We start from the raw sequence: 24,809 nt of genomic DNA, 5'->3' as shown, positions 1-24,809 counted from the left end.
CATTACCTTTCCAAGGCCCAACAAGCGTCCATGACACTTGTTCCCCATGTAAGTGATCTATAGATGTATTGCTGTGCGTGGCAATATGTTTTTTAAAGATTTATTTACTTACTTGAAAGGCGGAGTTATAGACAGAGAGGGAAAAACAGAGTGAAATCTTCCACCCACTGGCTCAGTCCCCATAGAACCTCAATGAGCGGGTTGGGCCAGGCCAAATCAGGAGTCCAAAACTCCATCAGAGTCTCCCAAACAGCTGGCAGGGCCCAAGCACGAAACATCCTACACTGCTTTCTGAGGCACTTTAGCAGGTAGCTGGATCAGAAGTGGAGGAGCAGGGACAACAAACAGGGATCCCATGGAGGGGTCCCCACAGGTGGCGCTTGAACCTGCTGCACCACAATGCCAGCCCCAGGTCACAGTATATCTTTATCTTGGCCTCCAGAGCTCCCATATCAGACAATAATGTGATTGGTAGATGACAAGGACAAAGGAAATGGACAAGAGTTATGAGACAAAATAGAGGAAGGGAAACACGAGGGATGGAAAACAATGAGTTGCACACATCGACCCAGTGGCTACCTATGGAGGAACAAGGTGACACTTCTTAGGCACAGTGATGGGAATCTGAGGCAGGAAGAAGAAGGCAAAGTTCAGAGATCCTCTCACTCATTACAGAGGTGAAGCCATCTAGGCCTGGGATAGGGATATAGACATGGGGTCCAAGGTTGGCCTACACCATCCAACCAGCAGCAGGGATCCGAGTCCTCACCTCAAGTCTAACTCTCCCGTTTCTTTCTCTCTGCTCTGGTTCACATGGAAGGCAACCTGGCAGAATCTGAAAGTTATCTTGGCAGCGGCGATCTAGGGGTTAGTGATTCCTTTCATTTTTTTCTGATTCTCTTGCTTTCTTGCTCACAAGCCCCTGGTCCTGCTTCTCCCACATTCCCACCTCACCACAGTGGATGAATCGCATCTTGAAGGACCTGGTGGCATCCAGGCAGTGGATGTCCTTGCACTGTGGATGCTGATCCAGTCTCTCTGCAGCCCTCCCCTCTCCCTTCATCAGCCCTGCCCTCACTCCTCACCCCCACACTGCACTATGAAATGGTGCTGAGGAACCCAACTGGCCCACACAGGGAACTTGGCCGGGGACAGGCAGGCAGGGTCCCAGTGTCAATGGAGGGAGGACTCCAGGGAAGTCTGACTCTGGCCTCCATGTCCCCCAGGACAGGGCTTTTCCTTAACACCTGGTTCAGAAAACATACTTGTCTCCTTCCAGCTGTCCACATGTTCCCTTGACGTTAACTACCCTGAAAGTCTACAGGACATGGAGGACCTCGATCAAGATCAGGAAATGTGAGTTTGGAGCAGGTAGACGGGGGTCAGGGAAGTAAGCAATGGACTCCATTGCTTCACATTCTTTGTGACACCTCAGGGAAGCCAACAAACTGGAGCCCAGAGGTGGAGAGGCTGCCGTCGAGCCTGACCTGGAGAGTGATGAATGGATGTTCAGGATCCACGCAGGTGAGTGAAAGATGCACCCAGAGGTGGTTCCAGGGACACATCCCCATTCCATGCCAGCCCTTAGGGCTCCCAGGCTGAGCCCCCAGTAGCTGCTTCATCTGAAGGAAAGGCTGGAGTTGCTAGCAGGATTGGCATGCAAATGACTTCGAAGGAGGTGTTAGTTGTGTTGTTTCTGGGGAGAGCCCCCAGAGCTGTTGAACATCTCCCACTACAGGGTGCATCCCTACCTGCCCAGCCCAAAGTCAACAGGCAGCATCACAGGTGTGGGGAGATACTAGGGGTTGTCCCTGACCTCCTCCAACTCAGGACGATTAGGAAGAGGGCGAGACAGAGAGAGGTACCTATGGGTGTCCTTTTCACACCAGGAAGAGAGCCCACTGCACCCACTTTTGTATCCTTGTGGGTACCCAGCCCATGCTGACACCAAATAGGAGCCAGCACAGAACACAAGAGTTCCAGGCCTTTTGGGGACCTCAGCCTCCTTTCTTAGAGCCTTTTTTATATGTTGATTGCTTTATTTTTCTGGGTATAAAATTTCCTATGTACCTGTCAAATTCAAACACTTGGGCTGGCGCCGTGGCTCATAGGCTAATCCTCTGCCTGCAGCGCCAGCACCCAGGGTTCTAGTCCCGGTCGGAGAGCTGGATTCTGTCCCAGTTGTTCCTCGTCCAGTACAGCTCTCTGCTATGGCCCAGGAGTGCAGTGGAGGATGGCCCAAGTCCTTGGGCCCTGCACCTGCATGGGAGACCACGAGGGAACACCTGGCTCCTGGCTTCAGATCAGTGTGGTACGCCGGCAGCAGTGCACCGGCCACAGTGGCCATTGAGGGGTGAACCAACGGAAAAGGAAGACCTTTCTCTCTGCCCCGTCAAAAAAAAAAAAACTAAAAAAAAAATTCAAACACTTGCCAGCAATTCAAGGCAAAGCTCACTTCGAAGATTGGCAGGAGCAGGGCCCCAAGCCCCTCTGTTCTTCTCATTTGTGCTCTAATCTATACTTCAATTACAAATACACATTGGCTGTATGTCTTCAAAAGAAAGTCTTCCATCACATGTTCCATGCCAAAATATACTAAAGCAATAATGGTGGGGTTTTAATGCCACAGAATAATTCTTTGCCAATAAAATCTCTGAGATGACTTTTACAGGGAGGATAGAAAGAACTTCTACAAGATTAGGGAAGGAAACCAAAGGCTCTGTGCAGTTGTCCATGATTAACATGCAGCTCACAGGCCCCAGACCTGTGGGGTAAGGACTGAGTGGGCAAGGTCAGGACTCCCATTCTGTGTCATCAGACCTCCTGCTCCTCACAAGACCCAGGGGAGTGGGCCTTGGATTTGTAATCCCAGGGGCCAAGAGATCTCCCCCTTCCCGTGCATCAGGTTCACTGCCAAAGTAGCCAGTCCCATGAAGGCTGCCCAGGTGAGTGCCTAGGGGAATTCACAATTGTAGGACATCCACACCCCATCCAGATGGGCCTCAGTGCCCCATGGCCCTGACTGCTGTGGAGTTCAGGACCTACGGTTACCTCCCAGGGCACAGGAGCCTTCTGAGAGCTGCACACCCATCCCACTGTCCCCACCCCAGCCTCATCCCTGTCCTCCCCACTGACCCCTGCTCCTGTGTCTTTCTTGCAGACATCTTCAGCTGCTCGGAAGTCTGCAGTGTGGAGTCCTTGGACCCAGAGGAGCTGGAGCTTCCCACACCATCGGAAGCTTGAACCACACAGGAGGAGACACAACAGCAGCCACGGCCCTCCTCACCAGTCCTCTGCGAGCTTTATATTAAATTCTTTCACCTAGTACTAGTTGATCTTTACATGCTTTTCTGTAAAATAAATACATCATAAGAAAACACCTTTAGCAAAGGCAGAACTTAAAATGATCAGAGAGCAGTCACCCTAGGGAGTACCACCATCATCACTCCCTCGAGAGGAATCTCATTTGGTCTTCACTGAACAAAGTCACTGCCAGGTTGGCTGTTAAAATCTGTCCTTACAGTAATGACTTTCTAGGGTTTTTGTCTCATGTCTGTTCCTTCCTCTGGAAGGGATCATGGGGTTCATCTCACCCAAGATCTCTCACAAAGACTTGGATGCCAATGTTATTTTTCACCTAATGGCAGCTTGGATGGCACAAAGTGCTTGGCTCTTCTTGAGCATCTTAAATATTGTCTTCTTTTTCCTCCCAACCCAGACCAGCTGGATCATTTTCATTCCCTTCTATGTTACTCATCCCTGTATTCTAGATCTCTGAATATTTTTCATATAATTCCCAGATTTTACTAGACTATAAATGGCTTCACTCACTCAAAGTATGACCCAGTTTTCTGTGAAGGAGGAGTTTGAGAGCATATTGTCATTTCCGGAAACAGTCTGAATTATAATTATTAGCTTTAGATCATTGCATTGGTTTTTCCTCTTCCAGCAATCTCATTCATACACATGCAGGTATTCAACTTCTGGTATTCCTCTCTCATCTTCTGAAATCTTTGGTCAAGCTCCTATTCTGTATATGTCCTCTCTCACCTTCTGTTTCCTGAAAGGCACAGATCTGTTTGTGTTTCTTCTGGTTTGCATTTCACGGGTGATGTTAGTTTTTCCTGTTTTCCTCCTTCTTTCCTGAGTCTGCCCATTCATTTCTGAGCTTCCCTGATTCTTAGTATCATGTCCTTCCATGCTTGGTATCATTGTCTCAACCATGTCTCCCTCATCCTGAAAACTACCCCGCCGAGAACACAAATTACACAAAGATGGAAGTGTTTTCATGTATCAGAGAGTACTTTCTCTCTCTTTATTACTGATTCCTCCCTCTAGTACTTTTATATGGGGATGGGCATATTGCCACCAAGATTCTGGTTTTGTTCCTTTTAATAGAAAATTCGGTTTTGGGAATTCTGCATGAGCAATAGGATTCAGAAAGACTTGTCTTACTTCACATAGCTTCTCTCAGTTGCTTTTGTGCAATGCTGAAAAACATGACACCTGATTTCTTGGCTCTGCAATTTACCATTATTCCATATGAGATTCCCCTCTGAAAACCCCTTTTTCAGCTTAACTGGATTATTGCTACTCCATAGGAAGGCCTGTTATATAAGGAAACAATGGCCCCCAAATTTGCAAATCTAGATTTATAAAATCCCTTTCTATGAAGAGTCAGTATCAGAATTTCTGAGATTATGCAGTTACTTTCTATGATGTCTACAAAATTCTTTTCTCTGAGTGACTGGTTAGCCTGTCTTTATCAGTCACCATTTCATTCATAGGATCATTAAGTTTTAGTTTTTTGGTTTCTTTGAATCACAAAATTTAGGAGCTTTTTTATTTATATTTGTGGCATTTGAGTTTAGAATTAGTAATTTTCACTTTACTTTTACATCAGTCTTATTTCAGAAAAATTTGGTTTCAGTTACCAAAATGTTTTTTAGTTAGTTAGTTTTAGTTAGTGAGTGCTATGCATTTTGAATCCCTTAGACTATCAAACAGGTACATGCAAGATCAGGTTCACCTAGGTCCACAACTCCAGCAGAAATGAGTTTTGCCAAGTTCAAGCATAAACAGCTGGCTTACCACAATCTCTTGTGTTTGACACAGAATGGCCAAGGATCATCCTTAACTGATTTGCCCTTGTTGTCCTTAAATGCACTACCTTGGAAATAAACTCTCTAAGCAAAAGTACTCTTTGAATTTTCTTTGCTGATATATAAAAATTAATGTACAGAAAAAAAAAAACCTGTCATCCATATAATGTCATGAATCCATTCCTGAGCAAATAAAGATTTATACACACACACACACACACACACACACACACCAGAACACACACACACTATAGGATGGGTGGCTTGGAAAATAAAATGATGATCTTATACTCACAAACCAGGAGTTCATGAATGAACTCTGGCTCCCTGGAGCCTGGGGATGTCCTACTGCTCACTGTCCAGGGACACCCATTGGTGGAATGGCTGAGCCAGGCCCACAGCTGCATCTTTCTTTTTCAAGATTTATTTATTTATTTATTTATTTGAAAGGCAGAGTCAGAGAGAGAGAAACACACACACACAGAGAGAGAGAGAGAGAGAGAGAGAGAGAGAGAGAGATCCTCCATCTACTGGTGGTTCACTCTCCAAATGGCCATAACAGCTGGGATTGGGTCAGGCCAAAGGCAGAAGCCAGGAGCTTCATCTGGATCTCCCACGTGGGTGCAGGGGCCCAGGCACTTGGGCCATCTTCCACTGCTTTTCCAAGTGCATTAGCAAGGTGCTGGGTGGGAGGTGGAGCAGCCGGTCATAAACTGGTGGCCATATGGGATACCGGCATTCCAGGTGACAGGATAACCTGCTGTGCCACAACACTGACCCCCACAGCTGCATCTTAGCCCTGCCCCCCAACACACAAACACATACACATGGCATCGCTTGTTAGCAAAAGACAAGATTAATATCATACAAGCTCTTCAAGCCTCTGATACCCTACAAGCATGCACAGGTGATCTCTCCCCAAACTGTCCAGGCATTGGTTGGCAGGATTCATGGATGGCATGGTGTGCACCTGTGACTTCAGAAACATAGGCATGGCATGCAGAGGAGGCGCTGGGCTGGCCTCCTGATGCACTTGTGCATGATGCAGATAGTTCAGAGGCAGCAAGTCTAAAAGGGATAACAGTGGGTGGAACAGGAGCTATAGCTTCAGACACAGTGAGCAGGAGGCTAGAGAAGTAACTTCCTGGAAACACCTGGAAACCACTCCTGTTAAGTCTCTCATGTGCTTGGAGGGGCATTATGGACCTGTGGCTGGTTTACTGGCTATTCGAATGGGACATGTGGGAGACAACAAACCCCCACACCAGAGGCTGAGGATAAAGCATAAAAAAACAGGTAGAAGCACAAGAATGGGTCTAATAAAGGACCTTCTGCTGGTGAGTGGGTTATCTCCCTTGTTGGAGGGCACAGGGATGTGAGCTGTCTATGCATCATCTAAGATCAGGAGATAGGGACAGAGTGAGCATCTAGATCAGCCTTGAGTCCCCGGATCTCATGTCAACGAGATTTCCGGACGACTCCTGGTTCATTAATGGGAATTTGAGTGCTGCAAGGGATATGTAGCAAAAGTAACCTTTTTGGACACATTCCTCCCTTGATGTATTTAAGGAAATGTGTGAAAGTACTGAATGAATGCTTAAAGACACATACATAACTTTATAAATACCTCTATGCTTTGAAAAATAAAATTTGGGGGCTAACTATGGTGTAGTGGGTAAAGTTTCTGCCTGTGGTGCCTGCATCCCATATGGGTGCCAGTTCAAGTCCCAGCTGCTCCACTTTTTTTTATATATTTATTTATTTGATAGGCAGAGTTACAGAGAGGCATAGGCATAGGCATAGGTATAGGCATAGGCAGAGAGAGTGAGAGAGAGAGAATCTTCCATCTTGGGCCATCTTCCACCGTTTTCCCAGGCCATAGTAGGAAGCTGGATCAGAAGTGAAGCAGCCAGGTCTTGAATGGGCACCTATATGGGATGCAGGTACTATAAGAGGTGACTTTAACCACTATGCCACAGCATCAGCCCCTGCTCCACTTCTGATGTAGCTCCCTGTTAATGTGCCTGGGAAAGCAGCAGAAAATGGCCCAAGTGCTTGGGCCCCTATACCCTCATGGAAGACCTGGATGAAACTCCTGGCTCCTGGCTTCTATCTGGCCCAGTCCTGGCTGTTGCAGCCACCACGGGAGTGAAACAGCGGATAAGATTTCTCTCTCTCTCTCTCTCTCTCCTCTCTCCTCTCTCTAGAACTGCCTTTCAAATAAATAAATAAATCTTTTTTAAAAAAGAAAGTTGTAGCCGGCACCGCGGCTCACTAGGCTAATCCTCCACCTTGTGGCCCCGGCACAGCAGGTTCTAGTCCCGGTTGGGGCGCCGGATTCTGTCCCGGTTGCCCCTCTTCCAGTCCAGCTCTCTGCTGTGGCCAGGGAGTGCAGTGGAGGATGGCCCAAGTCCTTGGGCCCTGCACCCCATGGGAGACCAGGATAAGTACCTGGCTCCTGCCATCGGATCAGCACGGTGCACCGGCTGCAGCGCGCCAGCCGCAGCGGCCATTGAAGGGTGAACCAATGGCAAAAGGAAGACCTTTCTCTCTGTCTCTCCCTCTCACTGTCCACTCTGCCTGTCAAAAAAAAAAGAAAAAGAAAAAAAGAAAGTTGTTTTTTACTTGTAAAGTTGAATCCTTCTTTCCAGGATGCTTCCCTCTCAAAGGAAGGAGGAAGTCAGGACAACCTTTAATTTACAAATGTGCACACCACAAATACGTAAAACATGTATCATAGAAATAAATACAGATAGAAACCAATCTGCAACAGCCATATACCTGATGTTCACAACACATTGGGCTTACAAAACTAATATACACAGCCCCAAAGAGCTCATACAGAATTGGACACACACACTCAAGCTCTTCACAGAGGGGCCACTGAGCCCTCCTCTTCTGTGCTGGAAAGCATGGGGGTCAGAAACACCCAGAGACCCTTGCTGATAGTTCCATTGACCATGGGATAACACCAATCACCACGGACATGTCAGTGCATCAGCCCTGAAACCAGGGACCTCAGCATCAGTGGATTGTTGGCCACTCTTTTCCAGAAAGAAAACCCACATTTTGAAAAAATTGTGGCACTTAAAGACTCCCGGGTCAACAAGGGTAGGTGAAGCCTGGCCTCTCCCCCTAATCCGTGTTTCTGGGGAGGTTATCTTGTAGGTAGTAAACCTAGGCACCAGGTCAGATGGCATGAGGCTGGAGGGATGGTCTTGTCACAGTGCAACCAAAATGGGGTTGTTTGGGGACTTCAAAGAGACCAGGAAATGGCACAGGCCTGAAGGCTACACACTCTGGGAAAGCCAGCTCTGGCCAAAGCAGCATGTCCTAGAGATACTACCCAGGAGAACTGCAGGGCCAGCTCACTGACTCTCTTGGAAACACCTGGAGTCCACATGCTGTACGCCTCCCACACCTGAGGCGCTCAGGACCCATGGCTGACAACACCCTTTACAGACAACACCCCCCATGTGAAAGATACCCCTCACCAGGTCACAGGCTGGATGTCTGGTCTGAAAGCCAAGGTGGATGCATAAGGAGACTGTCTATTTTAGGGCCCACTAATTATAGGCCAAGACACTTAGAAAAACTGTTAGACGTGTGTGCACATATATGTTGCCCATGGACATAGCAGGAAGACAGGAGCAAGGCCATGGGTCATCCCCAGTCCCCAGGCCATTAATCTTTCCAGAAGTCCCTTGCTTCTACATTGACAGGTGGAAACCCATATCGTATCCACAAGAAAAGTTAAAACTCTTAGACAAATACACATTACACACACATCTGTAAATGTGTGCATGTACCGAACAAACTGCGGAGGAAGTGTACATAACTGTGTATGTACTCCTATTGGTCTACAGAACAGACAGTGGTTCCTTTAACTGTGGAGCTATATGGGATAATCTGACACTGCAGAAGGGAGGAATGTACTATGGCCATTATTTCTAGAGCTGTATATACTCAAAAATACATGCAAACATATATGTTTCCAAAGTAAGTAACAGAGAAATAAATCCATGAGTATTATATCCATGATTCTATAACAAGACAATGTACATATACAAATAACTACACACACAACACTGGGGAGCACACACAATCTGACACACATAGACACATAGACACACGTATAGTCTATATAATCTAATTGTCCAGGCATTGGGCCCTCCACGTCTCACTGGCAAGCTTGGGGTATAACACACCTGGAGGCCCTTCACTGCCCATTCCAGGGCCCCTTAGTGCACACCAATCACCAGGGCCTTTCTACCAAAACAGCCATGACAACATGGATCTGAATCTTGGTAGAAAGATGGCCACTCTTTCCATCAAAAGAAAAACATATCCTTTGAATCAGCCACGAGTCTGAGCAACTCAGATGCCAACAGAACTGAAGCTAGCCCTCTCTGTGGAGAATTTCCTCACACAGAGAGCTATGTTCTGAGGCTGACTTGGAGGTAGTCCATGAAGACCTGAGTTCTGGTGACATAAGGCTGGTGGCACAAGTCTTCCACGTGAGAGTACCCTGAGGATAACGTGGGACTTCTGAGGGTCTCCTTGGATGTTTATGGCCCCCACACTCTCGTACAGGAAAGGCGATGGTCAGCCAAGGGCTCCTATGACCTCAACCCAGGCAGGGTTGCACATTTCTGGCCCATGATTGGCAGGTTCTGTTCTGTATGGTATTCATAGCTAAAATAGTGCTCTTATAGAAATCCTGGCCTGGATACACTTATGAAAATGTACATAAACATTGAACAAACTCTTAAAGATATATAATTAACTGTCTGACTACTTGTACCACTCTATAAACATACAGAAAATGGTTCCTTTACCTGTATTCTTGCAACCAGGATGCTTCAACTCCCTAGGAGAAAAGAATGCATTAACATCATTATTTCTACAAATGTATACAAACACAAATATATACAAACATGTACATCACAGGAATAAATAAAATAGAAAAACATCTGATCCCACATGCATGAGAGTATAACAAGAAAGTGTACATGTACAAATAAGTTAGATACACAGCAAAGCATACACAACCACACATTCACTTCCTTTGTCTAAAGGCCATTTGGCCCTCCCCTCCAGTATTGGCAATATTGAGGGCATACACACCCAGGAAATCCCTTCACTGCCATGTCCATGGTCCATGGCAACACCAATCACCAGGGACATGTCACTGAACTACCTAGGGCAACAGGTAGCCCATTAGGGAGCTGAACGCTCTTTCCAAAGATGTCCACAAGAAGGAAAAATCATCTTTTAGTTAAGTCAGAGCTTAGAATCTCAACCAATGGGTCTGGCAGCAGCTGACCTCTAAGAACATTCCCTCACACTGTGCTCTCAGTTCACCATGGAGAGAGTACACATCATGGCATCAGGCTGGATGGACAACCCTACCAGGAATGGACTTCAAGGAGGATGTTTGGGGACTTACAGAAGCCAGGCCCAGACCCTGAACACTATGCCCTATTACAGAGCTGGCTCTACCTATAACTCCCTTGTCCTAGAGGCCAATGTAGCTACCTAGAGGACAGGCTCACTGACTCATTGAGAAACAACTAGAAACCATGTGTCTTAGGCCTCCCACATTGAAAACCCAGGACTCTCAGCACCAGTGTGATCCTGGCATTCCCGATTGGAGAAGGGCTTTCAGGAATAAAACAAAGCCTAGAGGACAAAAGGGAAATGACAAATGACCATGACCACTTGAAGTTTAAACATAACACAGAAGCAGCGTGAAAACAGCCAACGCTATGGGGATCATCTGTGCGAATGCACATACGCAAAGGATGCTGCCTGCCCATTAAGTGGTGCCCTAGAAACACGTGTAATTTCTGGGCTTCTTTATTTTTTTTCACTTTTATTTTACTTTATTTTATGTTTTTTATTCTTTATTATTTTTGACAGGCAGAGTGGACAGTGAGAGTGAGAGTGAGAGAGAGAGAGAGAGAGAGAGAGAGAGACAGAGAGAAAGATCTTTTTTTGCCATTGGTTCACTCTGGGCTTCTTTAAATAAGTGTTTAAAAGATACTGGTTTCAGCATTACCTACTATAATGAGAAAATGTGCTCTCTCTTTCTTGATCTCTCTTGCCCTCTCCTGCAGCCTGTCGGGTTTCCCCCACCTGACAATAAACATTTTCCCTTACTCTGGTGTTTGGTGTGTTTTGTGGTGACCTTTCATTGGCTCCAAAACCTGGGGCCAGACTCTGCCCTCAACCTTGCTTTCGTCTCGGGAATGTGAGCTGCTTTGGGATCCTGGATTTCTGCCAACCACAAAACTCAACCCCGGACTTCCCTCACCTCTGAACACTCTGCAATCTCCATCCACACACCAGCCCTCCAAATTTCTGAGGTAAGACAGGGAGGAAGAAGGATCCTCTCATTTAGACTCTACGGGTTATGGTTCTATGCAACTTCACCCCAAAGTCCTGGTACCAGGCACCACAACTCCTATGGCCTCATGCCTCTACAGACTCTGTGTCCAGCCAATAGCGGGTATGGGTGATGACTCAACCCCCTGTTTCCTTTCTACGAGTTACGTCCTTGGCTCCCATGGGTGCATGGGTAACGACGCCACCCTCTGTTCCCATATCCTTCCGTCAGATGGCCATGATCTCAGGGATCCCCAATATCGGCCAGTCTGACTCTACAGGTCACCAGGAGAGCTTCTTCCCGTGTTCTAGTTAATCCTCCTCTCGTTAGTCTGCTACCTCGACAACCAGTTCAAGGTCTCCATCTGTGAGCATTCGGAAAAGTGGAAGATTTCCTATGTCCAAGCTTTCTCCTATCTCAGTCTAAACCTCCTCTGGCTCAAGTTCTCTGAACTTCCAAAGCTCGCTAAAAAGCCAAAACCCCTTTCTTTTACATACGCTGCTCTGGCTCTTGCTGTCTCAATTGTATCTCCCCCTCCTGTCCAGGAATTCCCACCTATCACAGAACTAGCCCTTGTCCAAAGTCTACTCCCCCTGCCTAATCTATTATCCTCCCTAACACCCTACTCCCAGAGAAGCAAAGGCAAGTTTGGGAGTGGGCTTGTCTCCATGCCATCACCCTCCAGCTCTCATTCTCCAAGGGGGCTTCACCCCTCCTGCTCCTGTTCCAATTTTACCATAAGAATAGCAAGGCAGTGGTGATTCCAACCTCCTGAGTTCTCCTGTCACCTATCCCACCCTTTTGATAGCTCTTTTGTTTTATCATGAGCAAGTCAGACAGGATAATCAGGTCTTTTGGTGGGTTTTGTCCTCGCCTTGTAACTGAATTTCAAGCTGACCTCGCCAGGTCTCCTCAATTCCTACAAACTCGATTTCCTGGTCCCAAGAGTGAGCATTTCCTAGATATATCTCTCCCAACCCACATGAAATAAAGATCAACACTACCAGACCTGCAAACCAGCCAGCTCACCAGGTTAATTACTATTTCCAGACATATCTCCTTTTCCCTAACTGCCCCTTGCTCTGTCACCTATCAGATTTCCTCCTTAGGAATCTCTGGAGGGGTGTCCATCTACTCTCATGTATATTCTGCCCCATTAAATCTAACATAATGACTTCTTGTCCCTGGCACATCGGCCCCAGCCCACAGTCACCCTTGGGACCTGTCTGGCAACTGCCTGAACTTTTGATTCAGAGGCAGTCCCGAGTGGCTGACTGTTAACCAAGGCATCACTGGCCTAAGGTCTTCCTTGGGTAAAAAGAAAAGTAGACTCAAATCCAATTGGAATCTAAAAAAATGTCTTTGGTAAATAACAATCTCATGCATTAGAATTTGGTTCAACTGTAAATGGACATTGGGTTTACAAGAATTTCTCTCTTTGAATCTAGGAAGATTACTGCCTTTAAAAAAATAGTTGTGGCCGGCGCCACGGCTCAATAGGCTAATCCTCCACCTGCAGTGCCAGCACCCAGGATTCTAGTCCCAGTTGGGGCACCAGATTCTGTCCCAGTTGCCCCTCTTCCAGTCCAGCTCTCTGCTGTGGCCCAGGAGGGCAGTGGAGGATGGCCCAAGGCACCCGCATGAGAGACTAGGAGAAGCACCTGGCTCCTGGCTTCAGATCAGCATGGTGCAACGGCCGCTGCGTGCTGGCCGCAGTGGCCATTGGGGGTGAACCAACGGAAAAGGAAGATCTTTCTCTCAGTCTCTCTCTCTCACTGTCCATTCTGCCTGTCAAAATAAATACATAAATAAATAAATTTTTAAAAAAATAGTTGCTTTGTAACTTGCGCATCTTGGTTTGCAATTTGGTTTTAACAAGTTTCCAATGAAACAGCAATGGGTGAAGGTCGATTTTTGCGGTCTCTGGTTTAATGCAACTAATTTATAGATGGTTTTATAAAAGGAGTAGAATTCCATGTGAATGTAATTTTGACCATAATTCAGATAGAGGTATGGTATAATATCAGCAATTTCAGTCATCCAGGTGTAATTGCTAAATGTAAATTGGGTAAAGCAAATGAGATAAATGTGTCTAAATGTAAACTTAGCACCTTATATTCTATGCAAAAACTACTTGAGTTTGCTAACATGTTTTCATACATTGTCTATGAAAATAGTCCAACATTGCTCGACAGTAAGGTTAGAATATGATATGTTATCTTATTTTGAAAATGTTGTCTTAACTGGAGATTTCTAAAGGGTTATTTCAAAATATAAATCAAGGAAATCAGCAGGTGGAAAGCAAAAACTATTATTTGACATGGAAATAGAATCTGATCTTCTGTTAAAGCAAGGAGGTTTTTATAATATTTTTTTTTTTTGACAGGCAGAGTGGACAGTGAGAGAGAGAGACAGAGAGAAAGGTCTTCCTTTGCCGTTGGTTCACCCTCCAATGGCCGCCGCGGCCAGCGCGCTGCGGCCGGCGCACCGCGCTGATCCGATGGCAGGAGCCAGGAGCCAGGTGCTTTTCCTGGTCTCACATGGGGTGCAGGGCCCAAGCACCTGGGCCATCCTCCACTGCAATCCCTGGCCACAGCAGAGGGCTGGCCTGGAAGAGGGGCAACCAGGACAGAATCCGGCGCCCCGACCGGGACTAGAACCCGGTGTGCCGGCGCCGCTAGGTGCAGGATTAGCCTAGTGAGCCACGGCGCCAGCCAGCAAGGAGGTTTTTATAATATTTTGAAATTGTCTTAAAAATCTGTTTAGAACCTGCAGCATCTCCTTTTAATAGTTTTGTTTAAGCATTCTGGCCTCAGAATCAACCCTTAAGGCATTTGGATCTGGCTGAAGAGCCCATGGGAGTATTTTAGGCAGGGAAAGCCAAGACACTCTGGCAAAACAACAACAACTAAAGGAAAGATCTCTGCGAGTGACATCCCAGTGGAAAGAACGGGCCATCAAAGAAGGAGGTACCTTTCTCTGAAGGGAGGAGACAACTTCCACTTTGACTATGACCTGGTCTAAATAAGATCGGAGTTGGCAAACTCAAAATGCTTCCATAGCCTTAGCAACTCATGACAAGAGCTTAGGGTGATTACTGATGCCATAAACAAGAGTGTCAATTTGTTAAGTCAACAACAGGAGTCACTGTACACTTATTCCTCATGTAGGATCTCTGTCCTTAATGTGTTGTACATTGTGATTTAATGCTATAACTAGTACTCAAACAGTATTTTACACTTTGTGTTTCTGTGTGGGTGCAAACTGTTGAAATCTTTACTTAATATATACTAAATTGATCTTCTGTATATAAACAGAATTGAAAATGAATCTTGATGTGAATGGAATGGGAGAGGGAGGAGATGGGAGGGTTGCGGGTGGGAGGAAAGTTATGGGGGGGAGCCATTGTGATCCATAACTGTACTTTGGAAATTTATATTTATTAAATAAAATTTTTTTTTAACTTTTATTTAATGCATATAAATTTCCAAAGTACGACTTATGGATTACAATGGCTTTCCCCCCATACCGTCCCTCCCACCCACAACCCTCCCCTTTCCCACTCCCTCTCCCCTTCCATTCACATCAAGATTCATTTTCGATTATCTTAATATACAGAAGATCAGCTTAGTATACATTAAGTATGGATTTCAACAGTTTGCTCCCACACAGAAACATAAAGTGAAAAATAATAGATGATTTTTTAAAATGATGATGAAATCAAAGCAGACCTATTGTCATGTTTAATCCCAGTGAGAGTCAAGTTGGGAATTGATAATTTCTTTCTTTTTTTTTTTTTTTTTTTTTTTTTTTTTACAGAGGATCAGTTTAGTATGCATTAAGTAAGGATTTCAACAGTTTGCACCCCCATAGAAACACAAAGTGAAATATATTGTTTGAGTACTCGTTATAGCATTAAATCTCAATGTACAGCACATTAAGGATAGGGATCCTACATGAGGAGTAAGTGCACAGTGACTCCTGTTGTTGACTTTACAAATTGACACTCCTGTCTATGGCATCAGTAATCTCCCTATGCTCCAGTCATGAGTTTCCAAGGCTATGGAAGCCCTCTGAGTTCTCCGATTCTTATCTTGTTTAGACAAGCTCATAGTCAAAGTGGAGGTTCTCTCCTCCCTTCAGAGAAAGGTACCTCCTTCTTTGACGGCCTGTTCTTTCCACTGGGATCTCACTCGCAGAGATCTTTTGCCAGAGTGTCTTGGCTTTCCATGCCTGAAATACTCTCATGAGCTTTTCAGCCAGCTCCGAATGCCTTTAGGCTGATTCTGAGGCCAGAGTGCTATTTAGGACATCTGCCATTCTATGAGTCTGCTGAGATTCTCACTTCCCATGTTGGATCACTCTCCCCTTTATTTACTCCATCAGTTAGCGTTAGCAGGTACTAGACTTGTCTATGTGCTCCCTTTGACTCCCAGTCCCTTCACCATGACCAACTGTGAACTGAAACTGATCACCTGGAACAGTGAGATGGCATTGGTACATGCCACCTCGATGGGATTGAATTGGAATCCCCTGGTATGCTTCCAACTCCACCACTTGGGGCAAGTCAGCCTGAGCATGTCCCAAATTATACATCTCTTCCCTCTCCCATTCCCACCACCATGTTCAACAGGGATCACATTTCAGTTAATTTTCAACACTTAAGAATAACTGTGCATCAATTTCAGATCTAAACCAGTCATATTAAGTAGAACAGATAAAAAAAACTACTAAGAGGGATAATGTATTTAGTTGTTCATTAACAGTCAGGGCTATGCTGATCAAGCCACCATTTCCCATAGTGTCCACCTCACTCCAACAGGTTTCCCTCTTGGTGTTCAGTCAGTCGTCACCGATCAGGGAGAACATATGGTATTTGTCCCTTTGGGACTGGCTTATTTCACTCAGCATGATGTGTTCCAGATTCCTCCATTTTGTTGCAAATGACTGGATTTCGTTGTTTCTTACTGCGGTATAGTATTCTAAAGAGTACATATCCCATAATTTCTTTATCCAGTCTATCGTTGATGGGCATTTAGGTTGGTTCCAGGTCTTAGCTATTGTGAATTGAGCTGCAATAAACATTAGGGTGCAGACCTCTTTTTTGTTTGCCAATTTAAATTCCTTTGGGTAAATTCCAAGGAGTGGGATGGCTGGGTCGAACGGTAGGGTTATCTTCAGGTTTCTGAGGAATCTCCAGACTGACTTCCATAGTGGCTTGACCAGTTTGCATTCCCACCAACAGTGGGTTAGTGTCCCTTTTTCCCCACATCCTCGCCAGCATCTGTTGTTGGTAGATTTCTGCATGTGAGCCATTCTAACCGGGGTGAGGTGAAACCTCATTGTGGTTTTGATTTGCATTTCCCTGATTGCTAATGACCTTGAACATTTTTTCATGTGCCTGTTGGCCATTTGGATTTCCTCTTTTGAAAAATCCCATTCACAATAGCTACAAAAACAATCAAATACCTTGGAATAAACTTAACCAAAGACGTTAAAGATCTCTACGATGAAAATTACAAAACCTTAAAGAAAGAAATAGAAGAGGATACCAAGAAATGGAAAAATCTTCCATGCTCATGGATTGGAAGAATCAATATCATCAAAATGTCCATTCTCCCAAAAGCAATTTACAGATTCAATGCAATACCAATCAAGATACCGAAGACCTTCTTCTCAGATCTGGAAAAAATGGTGCTGAAATTTATATGGAGGCACAAGAGACCTCGAATAGCTAAAGCAATCTTGTACAACAAAAACAAAGCCGGAGGCATCACAATACCAGATTTCAGGACATACTACAGGGCAGTTGTAATTAAAACAGCATGGTACTGGTACAGAAACAGATGGATAGACCAATGGAACAGAATTGAAACACCAGAAATCAACCCAAACATCTGCAGCCAACTTATATTTGATCAAGGATCTAAAACTAATTCCTGGAGCAAGGACAGTCTATTCAATAAATGGTGCTGGGAAAATTGGATTTCCACGTGCAGAATCATGAAGCAAGACCCCTACCTTACACCTTACACAAAAATCCACTCCACATGGATTAAAGACCTAAATCTACGACCTGACACCATCAAGTTACTAGAGAACATTGGAGAAACCCTTCAAGATATTGGCACAGGCAAAGAATTTCTGGAAAAGACCCGGGAGGCACAGGCAGTCAAAGCCAAAATCAACTATTGGGATTGCATCAAATTGAGAAGTTTCTGTACTGCAAAAGAAACAGTGAGGAGAGTGAAAAGACAACCGACAGAATGGGAAAAAATATTTGCAAACTATGCAACAGACAAAGGGTTAATAACCAGAATCTACAAAGAGATCAAGAAACTCCACAAAAACAAAACCAACAACCCACTTAAGAGATGGGCCAAGGACCTCAATAGACATTTTTCAAAAGAGGAAATCCAAATGGCCAACAGGCATATTAAATAAAATTTTTAAAAAATAGTTTTGTTTAACTGGTGACTCTCAGTTTTCAAGCCAGCTCCAGTAAGCTATTCTCTCTTCCCTAGTTCTGACTCTATTAAAACTCTTCCAAGTTATGGGATATGATCCCATGCACTGGCTCTTAAATTTAACATTTTATTTCTGATTTTTGGAATGACCAAAGACACAGATTTTGTGTTCCGTTGAAGTAATCTATTGTGCTCTCTTAATATCTTTGTTAGGTTCGAATTGTTTTACAACTGAGTTTTTTATTAAGAGTTTTGGTTTGTTTAAATATATGTTTACTCTAAAACATCTGAGTAATCACCTTGTAACAGTGATCAAATATGGTCTATATTATGTCATGATGTTAAGGGATCCTATTTCAACCAGATATTTTAAGCCTTCTTGGCATCCTTGACAGGTATTCAAAAAATCAAAGTTCCAAATTCTCTGGACATTGATATTTCCATTTGGGCCCCTGGAAATATCAAAGGATATCTGTCTCTCATCTTGTAGAGACACCAACTAATCAGGCTATTTGGATTATATTACAGGTACTGTCAAGATGTGAAGTGGTGCTAAATTTTAAGTTATGATAATATAAAATACTACAGATACAAACGTCCAAAGATAAAAAGTCTAATGATCTTGTATTACCAGACCTAAAAGGGATAAATGTTTTTTAAAATCCTACCATAGACTTCTAATTTAGACCATCAAAGATTAGAGATGGGATTTGAGCACCCCTTTGACTTGCATCCTCTTAAAAGTTCCCTTTGGCCTGCTTTAAAAAAAAAAAAAAACAGGAGGAAGAGAAAGCTAGGCAGCAAAAGCACTGTAAAGATAGGTGGCAGGCCAATTAAGGCTGCTCTACACAGTGATCTGCCATCAAGGAGACAACAGCCTAGTCACTGCGCTGGTTTATATGGAAAGCCAGGGCTTCAGCTTATGAAGAGCCCTGGCAGCTCTGCCAGCAAACAGTCGGGTCACCGGAAATGGATCTGCCCTGGAGTCAAAGGACGCCCAGATCAGAGCTGCAGACTTTGTTGGCTCTAAGCTGAAGAGCCCTTCACTCGACCCAGCTTCCAAACTAACCACTGCTGCTGAGGGGATGGCCAAGTAGGGTCAGTAACATTGCAGAAAGAACTGCAAATTTCCTGTTAGAGATGCCACCTGCTTTTCCCTGGCCAGCTCTCCTCTCAGGCCAGCTACATAAGGGAAGTCAACAGGGTGCCTTCCCCAAGGAGGTTCACACCTCCCTTGGGATGTACCCCATGTGAAGAGACAGATAGGTCTGGGCCTCATAACTGGCAAGGCCTTAAAGCCCACCTGACTATTATCAGGCCCCTTCTGTCAGTTTCTATTTGCCTCTCAATCAAAAAACTTGTTCATGATTTAGATAGCAGCTTTCTTGGGTCCCCTAATAATGACTCTGTCCTTTATTTTAGACCCTGTCTAGCCCACTTGGGGACTCATTCCTTTGTAATCACAGCCTCTACTCTTACATCAATGGCTCCACTCCAACCGTATGCATTGATGGTCCTCCCCCCCACTTAATGTTGTATAATTGTTCAGAATTTTTCTTTTTTTAAAGATTTTATTTATTTGAAATACAGAGTTACAGATAAATCTAGAGACAGAGAGAGGGGTCTTCCATCTTCTGGTTCACGCCCCAGATGACCTCAATGGCTGGAGCTCTGCCAATCCGAAGCCAGGAGCTAGGAGCTTCTTCCGGGTCTCGCATGCTGTGCAGGGGCCCAAGGACTTGGGCCATCTTCTACTGCTTTCCCAGGCCACAGCAGAGAGCTGGATCAGAAGAGGAGCAGCCGAGACTAGAACCAGTGCCCATATGTGATGTCAGTGCTTTAGGCCAGGGCTTTAACCCGCTGCACCATAGCACCAGCCCCCAGAATTTTTCTACAGACAAGGCCCTCTACCCACAAGAATTGAGCGACCTTTCTCCCAGTCTTGGTTGGGATCAGCTCCGCAGCCTCTCTGTCCTCAGTAGTGGTCTCAGAGCAGCTTTTGGCCACAATGTTATCTCAACCAACCTACTGCAAACAACTCCAACAGTTTTACAACTGTTGTTTGCAGTTACAAGAGAAGGTCACTAGGCCCATCGAGACCTCAGTTGATGCCATCTAAGGTCTCCAAAGCCATATTGCCTAACTAACCGATGTGGTACTATGGAATAGATGGACCTTAACTGTGTTGTTATTATATTAATCAATAAGGTCAGGCAAAACTACATCCATCAAACAGTCTTACAGAGTCCAGAGACTCCCCCCTCATATCCTCTCCTCTATGAAATCCTCCCATTACTTGGTTAATGCCACTCTTATGACCATTGGCTGCTATCCTCACCCTGTCTTTTATACTACAGTGTCTGTTTAAGTGATTACAGGAGGTGATAATGGAACGAACCAAAGCCTTCACCAGTCAGGTGGTAAACCCAATGCTGCTACAGGGATATACTTGGCTCCCCACCCAGGAGATCGCAGCTTGAGGCATCACCCCATGCCAGCAGAGTAACTTGTTGTCCCATGTCAACAGAAAGTAGCTCTAAAGACAGATCATCATCCCTCCAACCCTCCTGGACTTTGGGGGCTGATGTGATCCCATACAACACTTGCTTTATAAAAAAGGGGGGGTTAGTAAAATGGTGCAGTCTCATCTGTGGCACGATCTACTCCCTGGACACCATCCTCAGCTCTAGCCCCCGCTACCACTGCTAGAAGCCAGATGACAAAATGGCCCAACCACAGGTGTCAGCTCCACCCCCACTCCAATAGGATTCGCTGCTATTTCCCAGCCCCCTGAAAAGGTTTAATAGGACACGCTTCCTGCACACGTGCTCTCTCTCTTGATCTCTCTCGACTTCTTTCTCTCGCTTACTCTCTTGCCCTCTCCCCCCTGCCTGTCAGGTTTCCCCCACATGACAATAAACCTTTTCCCTTAAAAAAATGAGAAAATCTGAGAGGTGGGGATTTCAGACATTCAGTGAGAGAGGGCACTTTAAATAAATTCCTGTACGTCCGTACACACAATACTATGGATCTGCAGTTCAACTTGTGTTTGAGTGAGGAAATCACGAGTGATGAAATAGTAAATGCAAAAAGCAAGTTACATAGCTTCCCTGGTTGAAAAATGGTATGCACATTTATTTTTTAAAAAATCACATGTGGGGGCCAGTGCTGTGGCACACAGTGAGTTAAAGCCCTGGCCTGCAGTGCTGGTATCCCATATGGGCACTGGTTTGAGCCCCAGATATTCCACTTCTGATCCAGCTCCCTGCTAATGTGCCTGGGAAAGCAGTGGAAGATGGTCTAAGTCCTTGGGCTCTTGCACCCACACGGGAGACCTGGGAGAAGCTCCTGGCTTCGGATCGGCTCAGCTTCAACCATTGAGACCATCAGGGGAGTGAACCAGCAGATGGAAGATTCCCCACCCCCGGGTCTCTACCTCTTTCTCTCTGTAACTCTTTCAAATAAATAAAATAAATCTTTTTAAAAAATCATATGTGGAGAGAGACACTAAAGTAACTGAAGCAATTTCAAAAAATGGGAATTAAGTGCCTTCCATGTCAACACTTTTCTATTAACTAATAAAACCCATGTAGTATTGTCAGAAGGAGAGACACATTGGTCAATGCAGAACAGACACTCAACCAAGTACAACCACACATTTCCACCTATAATCTGCACACATAACCACAAGCCTGTGGGGAGCAGGGCCTGTCTCCCGCAACATGGCGAAATAAGTACTGAGACTACCAAGACTAGACTAGACCACTGAGACTATTAAGACTAACTCCATGCGTCTGATCTCCCACCATATGGCGCTGAGAGAGAGTAAACAAATCTTACACAGCTGCTTCATTAATTAACTGATTCCTGACCCAACCCCTGTTTGGAAGAAAGCAGCGTGCTCAGCATGTGGGCAGCAGAGCACGGATTGGTGGGAGAGGACTATAAAAGGGGGAGAGAGACAACATGCAGGGGCCCCCCTGAGAGAGTCAGTCGGAGAGCTCCTTGGTGCCACTCCTCCGCGAAAGCGAGGGAGCGGCGGGGGTGCCACTGCTCCTCCGCGGAGGCGGGGGAGCGGCAAAAATCTGGGAAGGACCTGGGAAAGAGAACAGCGCCCAGTGTCATTCCTCCGCGAGTGGGGGAGCGACACAAGCCCTTACTGAGAATGGCATATCTCCAAAGTCACAAAGGATGTGTAAGCCCACCACAATCCAAGACCCACTTTCAAAGAACTTGGACATGTGGTAAAACCCATCTTATTCCACTAGAAAGCATATGAAAATATAAACACTAAATGCTAAGTCAAATCTTTACATTTGACTCAAATACACCAACACTGTCCCCATTTACAATGCCCAGAGCCCCAGATACAACATTTCCTCAAGTAGATAATCTGCTTTGTATTATTACTCCCTTCATTTTCATTACTACTTGCTTTTTCTATAGAAGCTGGTGTGGAACAGGATAGACAGTTTAGCCATCTGCAGCCAAAAATCTAGCACACGCACGAGCTTTAGTAGATTTACAATCTTTGCACTTCACCTGGCAGGTGTCTCATCAATTTTTGAAGCCATCAATTTCATCATGATAGTTAATATTAAATCACTTACTATATCCCAACCATTTGTAGGATCACTATTATTTACAAATATAATCCTCCTGGGACCGGCATTGTGGCACAGCAACTTAAAGCCCCAGCCTGCAGCACCAGCATCCCATATGGGTTCCAGTTCGAGTCCCAGCTGCTCCACTTCCAATACAGATCTCTGCTAGAGCCTGAAAGCAGTGGAAGACGGCCCAGGTCTTGGAACTGTGCACCTGCACTGGAGACCTGGAAGAGGCTCCTGGCTCCTCTTTAGTTACACTCATATGGAGGTAATATCGAATGATCCCACCCATACTGTGAGCCTTGGGTTTTATCTTTCTATTTACTGTTAGATGGCCAAGGCATTGCTCTAGCCAACTCATTCCTAGACACCGTTCTTCACGATGCATACTGTGCCACACCACATTTCCACTGTGTCTTGTCTGTAGATCTGCATTCACAATCGCAGGAGGAGTCACATACTGACTTTTACTATTTTCAGGATATACACTTGAGTCTACCTGAGCTACAATTTACTTAATTATATTTGTATAATAAATCAATATTTTTCTTGCATAATTGGGCATACAACAATAATACTCCAACTTTCCTGATGAAATTTCAACAAGAAATACTGCATCATCAACAGGGTCATTTATTTCATTAAGAGCTATTATAGTAATAATTTGTGTTATTTGAGAAGTTTTTGCCTCAGAACAAGAAGTCTCAGTAATTTAACTGTCACAAACTTGAATACTACACAGTGCCCACATCACATCACACACTTGAAGAGCCAGCTTATGTAAAATCCTGAATTAACAACAGAAGGAATCCTGCAGGGGTTGTGGCACAGAAGGCTAAGCCTCTGCTTGCTATGCTGGCATCCCATATGGGTGCCAGTTCATGTCCTGGCCGCTCCTCTTTTGATCCAACCCAAGTAACTATTACCCAATGAGGAAACTACATAGCATTTAAATGGAAACCATGCATAATAACTTTGATAGTAAAAAGCAAAAATGTCCCTGTATGGTCTTCACCTGTGATTACCAGAAGCCCATGTAGAGGCCACTATTGCTAGATCAATATGCCTTGCAGTCACACTGTTAAAACTAGGAGGCTACAGCATAACATGAGTCCCTACAATCTGAAATCCCTTAAACAGAGCAGAGAGCCTTCTCACTGCCCAGAGGAGCCCTGTGAGGAAACCCCTAACCAGCGCCATCTCGCTCTGTCAAACACATCTAGCATCACTAACCACTTTTTCATTAGTGAGCCACATTAACACTGGTGATTGTGACTGTCCTTATTCAAACATCACGAAGATTTACAGGAGCTACAGCTCTAACACTGGCCCATGGCCTAACATCAGCAATATTATTTTGTCTTGCAAACTCTATTCACAGGCAAACTTCACGATTTGCCCAAGGACTACAAAACAGTTTCACCTCTAGCAGCAGCATGATGAACCCTGGCAAACCTAACTAACTCGGCCTTAGCGCCAATCATTAATTTAATCAGGTGGCTGTTCACAAAAAAGACATCATTCTCACGGTCCAAACCTACGACCATCCTAACAGAGTCTAACCTGTGAATTAACACTATACACTGCATCTGCTTACTAATCACAACACAACAAGGAAAACTTCCATATCATATCAATAATATCCCTCTTTCCTTCACACGAGGAAATCACTCATATCCATCACCTTCTTCCCTATCACTCAGTTCTAAGATCATTTCACGAAACACGCATTGTAAAGAGACAACGTTAGCTTATGAATGTAAAAACAGAAACTTCAGTCTCCTTATTCACTGAGGAAGTATGCAAAAACGGCTAACATGCTCAGACACACAGTAATATGGCTTTCTTAAGCTATAAAGGGTAGAAATAACCCATTGGTTTTAGGAACCAACAAACTATTGCAGCTCCAAATAAAAGTAATCTATTTTCTCCCTCTACAACAATGTCACTACTTTCACTTCACCAGTTATAACAACTGTCCCATATTTATAAGGAGATTGGTGCTTTAAACCTCTAATGCCCCTTATTTATTTATTTAATTTTACTTGAGAAACAGAGCCACACTTCGCATCTGCTGGCTCTCTACCCACGTGTGTGGAGCCAAAAATGCCATCAGGGTCTACCACGTGGGCAGCAGCCGCTCAATGACACGATCCATCGGTCATTGCTGTTTCCCAAGCTACGCATTAGTGGGCAGAGTCGGAAGCCAGAGCCGGGTCGCAAACTCGGGTACTGCAATATGAGA

General features: G+C 44.9%; 2 protein-coding genes across 22 annotated transcripts in view; one reads left to right on the top strand and one right to left on the bottom strand.

The window, feature by feature from the left end:
• The window catches only part of LOC103351455 (uncharacterized), a 48,534-nt gene extending 43,326 nt beyond the window's left edge, over nt 1–5,208 (top strand). For 3 of the 4 annotated variants that reach the window (XR_011383705.1, XR_011383703.1, XR_011383704.1), the window contains 4 exons: nt 821–867; nt 1,280–1,356; nt 1,436–1,524; nt 3,161–3,297. Coding sequence is in view for 1 of the 4 variants with exons in the window: in XM_070061522.1 (XP_069917623.1) it covers nt 3,161–3,243 (83 nt within the window). In the remaining 3 variants the exon portion in view is untranslated. Of the gene's footprint in view, nt 1–820; nt 868–1,279; nt 1,357–1,435; nt 1,525–3,160 lie in introns of all 4 variants that reach the window. The other variant, XM_070061522.1, reaches the window with a different exon arrangement.
• The window catches only part of LOC103347106 (uncharacterized), a 619,502-nt gene that overhangs the window by 531,078 nt on the left and 63,615 nt on the right, over nt 1–24,809 (bottom strand). For 15 of the 18 annotated variants that reach the window (XR_011383700.1, XR_011383690.1, XR_011383692.1 and 12 more), the window contains one exon: nt 9,941–9,972. The exons of 2 other annotated variants lie outside the window; for them this stretch is intronic. The gene's annotated coding sequence lies outside the window, so the exon portion shown is untranslated. Of the gene's footprint in view, nt 1–9,940; nt 9,973–24,809 lie in introns of those variants that run through there. One more of the 18 variants, XM_070061489.1, reaches the window with a different exon arrangement.

This window comes from Oryctolagus cuniculus, chromosome 17 (genome assembly GCF_964237555.1).
Source record: "Oryctolagus cuniculus chromosome 17, mOryCun1.1, whole genome shotgun sequence".
In the NCBI taxonomy this organism is placed as follows: domain Eukaryota; kingdom Metazoa; phylum Chordata; class Mammalia; order Lagomorpha; family Leporidae; genus Oryctolagus; species Oryctolagus cuniculus.
Note: the sequence above shows the minus strand (reverse complement) of the source record. Positions and strands in the feature narration are given on the sequence as shown.